The sequence below is a fragment of the Octopus bimaculoides genome, chromosome 3 (genome assembly GCF_001194135.2).
Source record: "Octopus bimaculoides isolate UCB-OBI-ISO-001 chromosome 3, ASM119413v2, whole genome shotgun sequence".
In the NCBI taxonomy this organism is placed as follows: Eukaryota; Metazoa; Mollusca; class Cephalopoda; order Octopoda; family Octopodidae; genus Octopus; species Octopus bimaculoides.
The window spans coordinates 115070503-115077505 of record NC_068983.1 but is presented as its reverse complement, the minus strand read 5'-3'; the positions used below and the strand labels follow the sequence as shown (position 1 = coordinate 115077505).

The 7003-nt window shown below is 35.9% G+C and overlaps 1 protein-coding gene across 1 annotated transcript; it reads right to left on the bottom strand.

Moving 5' to 3' along the window:
* Positions 1-3708: 3708 nt before the first annotated feature.
* On the bottom strand, positions 3709-5595 carry LOC128247380 (histone-lysine N-methyltransferase SETMAR-like). The gene is made up of 2 exons (XM_052966779.1): positions 5577-5595; positions 3709-4088 (listed from the first exon to the last, which is right to left on the bottom strand). The coding sequence occupies exons 1-2, from the start codon at positions 5593-5595 to the stop codon at positions 3709-3711; spliced, it is 399 nt and encodes a 132-aa protein (XP_052822739.1).
* Positions 5596-7003: the final 1408 nt, after the last annotated feature.

Here is a 7003-nt window from a genome sequence, read left to right as displayed (position 1 = left end):
TTTCGATTCCCAGACAGGGCGTTGTGAGTGTTTATTGAGTGAAAATACCTAAAGCTCCACGAGGCTCCGGCAGGGGATGGTGGCGAACTCTGCTGTACTCTTTCACCAGAACTTTCTCTCACTCTTACTTCTTGTTTCTGTTGTGCCTGTAATTCAAAGGGTCAGCCTTGTCACACTGTGTTACGCTGAATATCCCCGAGAACTACATTAAGGGTACACGTGTCTGTGGAGTGCTCAGCCACTTGCACGTTAATTTCACGAGCAGGCTGTTCCGTTGGTCGGATCAACTGAAACCCTCGACGTCGTAAGCGGCAGAGTGCCAACTAACTATGTGCTCGAAATGGCTGTAATGAATCGACACTTATACATCTTTGTTACTCATTTATATGTGTGTGTATGTATGTGCGTGCGTGCATGTGTGTGTGTGTGTATGTGTGTGTTTATGTATGTATGTGATGGACTTCCTTCAGTTTCTTTCTACCAGGTACATTCACAAGGCTTTAGTCGATACGAGACTATAATAGGAGACACTTGCCGAAAGTGCCACGCTGTGGGACTGAACCTGAAACCACGTAGTTGGAAAGTAAGCTTCTTACCACATAGTATCACACACACACACACACACACACACACACACACACACACACACACGCACGCACACACGGTAAGTAATTCACATAACCAAAAAGCACAAGAGTTGATTTGATTTCATAGTGTTCATATATGTTTGTGTGTTGCGGTGAAATAATGGTGTAGAAATGCTGTTCAGTTGTTTAAAAGGTTTATGTACGATTTGCAGGTGACTATAAGAGGTAACTATCAAATATCTTGATTTCTCATATTGATGTAAGTTCTCAGATTTGTAAGGAAGTGTATAATCGATCGAATAGACCCATGCATATGACTGGTATTTAATTAATTAAAACTGATATAATGAAATATCATTATGCAAATATCAGAAAAAAATTTATCTTAAAATGATAGAAACGGGTTATTAAGTAATGTAAGGAAATTAATAGATCGCATAATCTTATTTTTCTTTTTTATTTATTCTGCCGCCTTTTGTCGTGAAATTTGAATACAGCATTTTTAACATGTACGTTAAGAATAATTGTCTTGGGATTTTTTAACCCTTTACGTCTATGCGAGATACTTTCTCGAGACTAATATTGCAGTTTACCAAGCTTTTAACACTACATCTACCATAAGTATGATATACAGATTGCTATTTTGAACAATCCTACTTTCGTCGCTAATAACGGAATTTTATTCAACCTGCCGACGAAATGCGTGATCAGTGATTTTTTTTCAACCACTGTTTAACTATAACAGTAGCGGTCGATTTTCTCTTAACATGTGGTGTCAGTGGATACGTGCTATTAACGAAGCTCAAAGCAGCAGAAATATGTATTCTGCAATGCCATCACCGTTACTGATATAATTCCGAGTTTTTTTTTAAACTATACGCCTATAGATGCTTTCTCAAGTCGAATACCGCAGTTTAGCAGGCTTTCAACAATATATCTATTTTAAGTATGATATACAGCTTTACACACACACACGCACACATACACATATAAAGACAATTTGTTAAGTCTATGATGACATTTAGTAATGATCCGCCGAAACTCAATATTTCGCTTTTTTCTGAGAAATTACCTCCCGCAATGAAGAGAGAAAACCATTAGTTTATTGATTGATTATGGAAGAGAGACAACACTAGCATTTAAATTAAATGAAACTGAACAGGGGCATACAAGATTGGGAATGGAGGACTGATCTTTGGCAAATGCGATGACATATATCCAGATATATATTGTATTATTAGACTTTCTCAGTAGAGTATGGTATTTTCCAGTACGTGTCAGACTTTAATGTGACTGAGAGATATGACGAGATAGAAAGATTTAAAACTGTTGAGCGTGACTTTTGTAAAATAGACAAGCTAAGAAGGGAGTTTCGATATGGTTTCTCGATCTGATAGAAATATCAGTGAAATTTCTCGCGAATCATTGCCTAGCATTTTCAAGAAGAAGTGCACATCAGATAATGCAGACTCAGATGCATTATGTCTGAATGACAGATGGAACCGTCTCGGTTGGAATGCCTTTGAAAATAGGTCTGCTGAATCATAGCTACCTTGGAGTGGCATGCTAAATAAGAACAACAGCAGCAGTTACAACAACAACAACACCAACAACAACAACACCAGTAGCAATAGCAACAACATCGAAAGCGACTATGTTGCTGGCAGTTTTTAGATCCAATTGTTCCGAGAAACGAGAATGGTGTTACATTATGTGTTTTGTATATCTCTCTTTCTCGGGAAATATTTCTGCTCGGTTTGGTAACAACAAAATGACTTATTAATTTTGTCTTAAATCGCCATAACGATTTCTTTCTTTCTTTCTTTCTTTCTTTCGCTTGTTCACCTGCTCGTATATCAATAAAATAGTCAGTAGAGATACCTCCTGCTTCTTTCGATGCAAGAAAACATAGTATCAATGTCTACAGAGTTGTTTATGCTTTAATTTATTTAATCTGTTGTTTTACGGGTTAGAAGGAAAACTGCTAATATCTCGATGTTATCAAATCTGAAAACTGGTCAAATTGCTTCTACAAAGTTGACTTTGCTAAAGTGCAGACAAGGGGAAATACGGTGGTGCTTACAGGTGACTTGTTAAGTCTACAATCCAGTATAAACGTTATATTTGGTATCATTTATCAGAAGTGCATACTTCCGTACACAGCTTTAGACTGAAAGTTGTTCTTACAATTATTTTAGAGTGTTGTTTCTTTTCAAAAAATTTCATTTATTAAGTTCAACTATGTGACTGCGTGGTGTCGTAGGCAGAGTTCTGTTGTAGAAAGGTAATAAAATGTTGATTAATCTCAAGTTAGCTTTTCAGATAAGACCCTCACATCTTTTATTTAAACATGGTGTATTTACGATTAATCAATGTTTGCTTCCGTTTTCATTATGGTAGGTTGTGTTGTGAAATAAATTTAACAGCTATTTTTAGTACGTCGAATGACTGCAAGAAAATTGTCTCGTTAACTCGTACAAGAACTTATTAAGAACGGAAAATCCTTACCATTTTAAAGCGCAATAAATGATAAATTTTAAACACACTCTCATCTTTATTCATTAATGTAATTTCCATTGTTTCCTGTGCTTCTCAGCAGGAAATTTAAATATTCCATCGGCATAAAACTCAGATGCTTTTAAGGAAAAGAAGTCATTTAAGTGGGTTTTGACACCATCTAAATCATTAAATGATTTTCCTTTTGAAGAGTTCTGAAGCAACATAAACAAATGATAGTCAGATGGTGAAATGTCAGGGGAGTATGGTGGATGAGGCAAGGGATACCACCCAAGTTCATGCGACTTTGTTCGGGTAGACAAAGACACATGTGGTCGGGCATTGTCCTGGTGGGACACAACCCATTTCCTGTTCTAGAGCGCTGGTTCCAATTCCTTGATCTTTTGATTCAAATTTGCTAGCTAATGGCAGTACACATCAGAATTGATGATCTCATTTTGTGAGAATAGCTCAGTAAATAATGCCTTCGAAACCCCACCAGACAAAGCATGACTTTTTTTAAAATAAATATTCTGCTTTGGAAGCAATTTTCGAGGATCCTCACGCAAACTCCAGAATCTTTTTCTCACTATATTATCGTAAACAATCCATTTTTCATCTCCAGTTACCATTGCTTCAGGAAAGGCTTGTTTTCATTGTGTTTCAGAAGCATATCACAGATGGAATACCGGTCCATGCAGTTTTGTTCTGACAGTTTGTGAGGCACCCAAACATTATAGCGAGAAACATACCCAATTTTTGCCAAGTGTTCATGAAGGGTACTTTTGGAAACCTCCAACTTCTCTGCAAGTTCTCTAGTCGTAATATTCGAGTTTTCTTCAATGGTTACCTTCAAAATATCGTCGTCTAAGGTTGAGGGTTTTCCACAGTGATTGTCATCTTTCAAGCTGAACTCACCACGTCTAAATTTTGCAAGCCATCTTCGAACAGTTGATTCGCTTACAGCATCTTCACCATAAACTCCACAAATGATTTTACACGTTTCTGTAGCATTTTCACCATTTTTTGAAGAAGAAAAGCATTACGTGGCGAATATGCAACTTTCGGCTATCCGTTTCAAATGGTAATTAGGGTTGAAAGGAGTAAAATATATGCTGATTTTTAACGTAGAACTTAGCCGATAGGCTTCAATACTGCAAGCAATTCTGAGATTAGGATTGTTGCATGAAGGACTAAAAGACACAAATCCTGAAGTCGCTCCGAACTTTCCGGACAACCTGATATGAACGTTGCAGGTTTTGGCGAGTGTTATTTTTGTTACTATTGTTTTAGTATAACCCAAGGTTAGCCCAGATCGAGCAGATCTGCGATTGGAACCAATCCAAACGTAAATATCCCATGTTTGTTTTTTATCTATGACTACGTTACCTAATGTATCTCTCAATTTTCAATCAAGATAGTAGAATGTAATTTGAGAAAATCTGGATATTATTTATAGCAGATCAAACAGCTACGTGTAAGCTCTCTTATTTGGCAAGCGTTGTTAATGTAGTTAGAAATGTGAATGAGTGAATATACATACAGCGGTTTGTGACGTTGTAATTAATTTGGAACATTTGTCAGAGTTTAAGTATCTCATATAAGTAGATAATTTCTAACATTCATATTATAATCTGTATATTGGTTTTATTAAAAGATCCACAATTACTGAAGCCTTTCTAGTTGTTATTTAGAAATTTCTTAAAGAGAAGCTCTTGTTATTTGTATAGTGTGGCAAAAGTATATCATTATACTGCATGTTTGGTGACTTAACCAGTGATGATCTTAACTGAATGATACAAAAGGTGGATTAATACTGAAATTAGGTATTTCGTAGATAGATGTGAATAGGATGAATGGAACGAGATTTTAGCTGAGCTGCGCCAATAAAAACTTTCAAACATTAAATTAAATATTGGCGAGCAGATATACGATAAATCATTCGGGAACGATGTTCATCGAAAGTTAATAGTTAGGATCGCATTGATTTCTTTTAATCGGATATAAGACCCACTAATTTATGGAATACTTATGGTTTGATTGCCTCGGCTACTATATATCACTAGCTTTAATTCTATCGACTTCTCCATCTCAACTGCACGCCATTAGGAAGAAAGGCTGATAGCGAATTCGACAAGGTTTGAATTCATAATGTAAGAATGTAAGTGGTCTTAACTGAATACTGTAAGGCATTTAATTTGGCAATCTACTGTTTCTTTCTAGGCGGCGATTTGCCTCAGTCGATAGGGCAGCAAGCCAAATGCTTTGCTACATTTATAGTGGCTCTTTGCATTCTGATTTCAAATTTGGCTGAGGTCAACTTCACATTTTATCCTTCTGGGTTTGATCAAATAAAGTATCAATCTAGGAGTTTGGACTGGTGGAATAGATAATCTCATCAGATGAGATGTTTTGTTGTATTTATTACGGCTTTGTACTTTCTAAGTGAAAATCTCACCGCTCTCTTAGCACCACCAGCTGGCACTTGTGTACCTTTAGCGTAAGAGTCCATTCTTACGAGCTGGATCTCTAGTCTGAAGCTACTATCCTTCTTCCTTTCCATTAGTCTCAGAAGCCATAAAAAAAAATTATGAGCAGGGCCCTTCCTCCTGACTAAGTGATAAAAAAAAAGCTAAATCACTGAAGAGTCAGCAATGTATTTCATACTCATGCAAAAAAATTCATATCTATGAAAGAACATAATGAGATAGCATGATTTCATACATTTCTCAAAAACACTAGAGGTATAAGTGAAGTGAATGTACTTCAAACAGGAATCATCGAAATCACAGAACAAATTTATGTCTAAATAAATACCTGGATAGCAGAATCGATAGAGTGTCAGACACAAGTCCTAGAAATATTTTATTACAGGCTGCTGATTTTGTCTTCCAGTGTCATTGAGGCGATAAAATATAAACTAGAAAAGTGTCGGTATCTATTTATTCGACTTCATTACAAGAACAAAATTTATGGACATTGTGTTTATGCTAAAAGACCTGATATTAATGCCTAAAACTTGCTTATACTTAATATAACTAATTTGTTGGCTGTGTTTGTTTCACGGAAAGAAATATTTGTTTGAAGAGGGAAAAGATTTAGTCATGTGAATTATATGCCTGTTTATTTATTCGGTTGTTTTATAGGACATTTCTTTTTCTGCTTCGATAGTAAAGTATGTATATATATTAAGACTTTTCATTTTCTTTTTATAGGATTTGTAAATAGAAGACACAAAGTTGACGTCAAGGAAACTAACTGTTTAAGATGTGTGGCAGCTATAATAGAATATCCAAGGACTTGGGGTTCTCTGTTTTTAAAGAAGAGATATAATTTTTTCTTAAATCTGTTCTTTTTTTGTGCGTTGAAGTTTCTGAGAAGTTTCTAACAGGTGACCTCTACAGAGATCACTTGACAGAATGGGGAATTTTGTGTGTACGACAATGTCGCTAACCTCTGCTGAAATCTTTGATCCCATGCTAACATCAAATGATTCTTTAGAATTTTTTCTTAATCCAATCACATGGTTCCGGGTTCAGTTCCACTCTATGACACATGTGGCAAGTATCTTCTACTGTAACCTCCGGTCTACCAAAACCTTGTGAATGGATTTGGTAAACGGAAACTGAAAGAAGATGTCTATCTATCTATCTATCTATCTATATTCTTTTATTCTTTTACTTGTTTCAGTCATTTGACTGTGGCCATGCTGGAACACCGCCTTTAGTTGAACAAATTGACCCCAAGACTTAATCTTTGTAAGCCTAGTACTTATTCTATCAGGCTCTTTTTCCGAACCGCTAGGTTACAGGGACCTAAACACACCAGCATCGGTTGTCAAGCGATGGCTGGAGGACAAACGCACAGATATATATATATATATATATATATATATATATATATATATATATATATATATA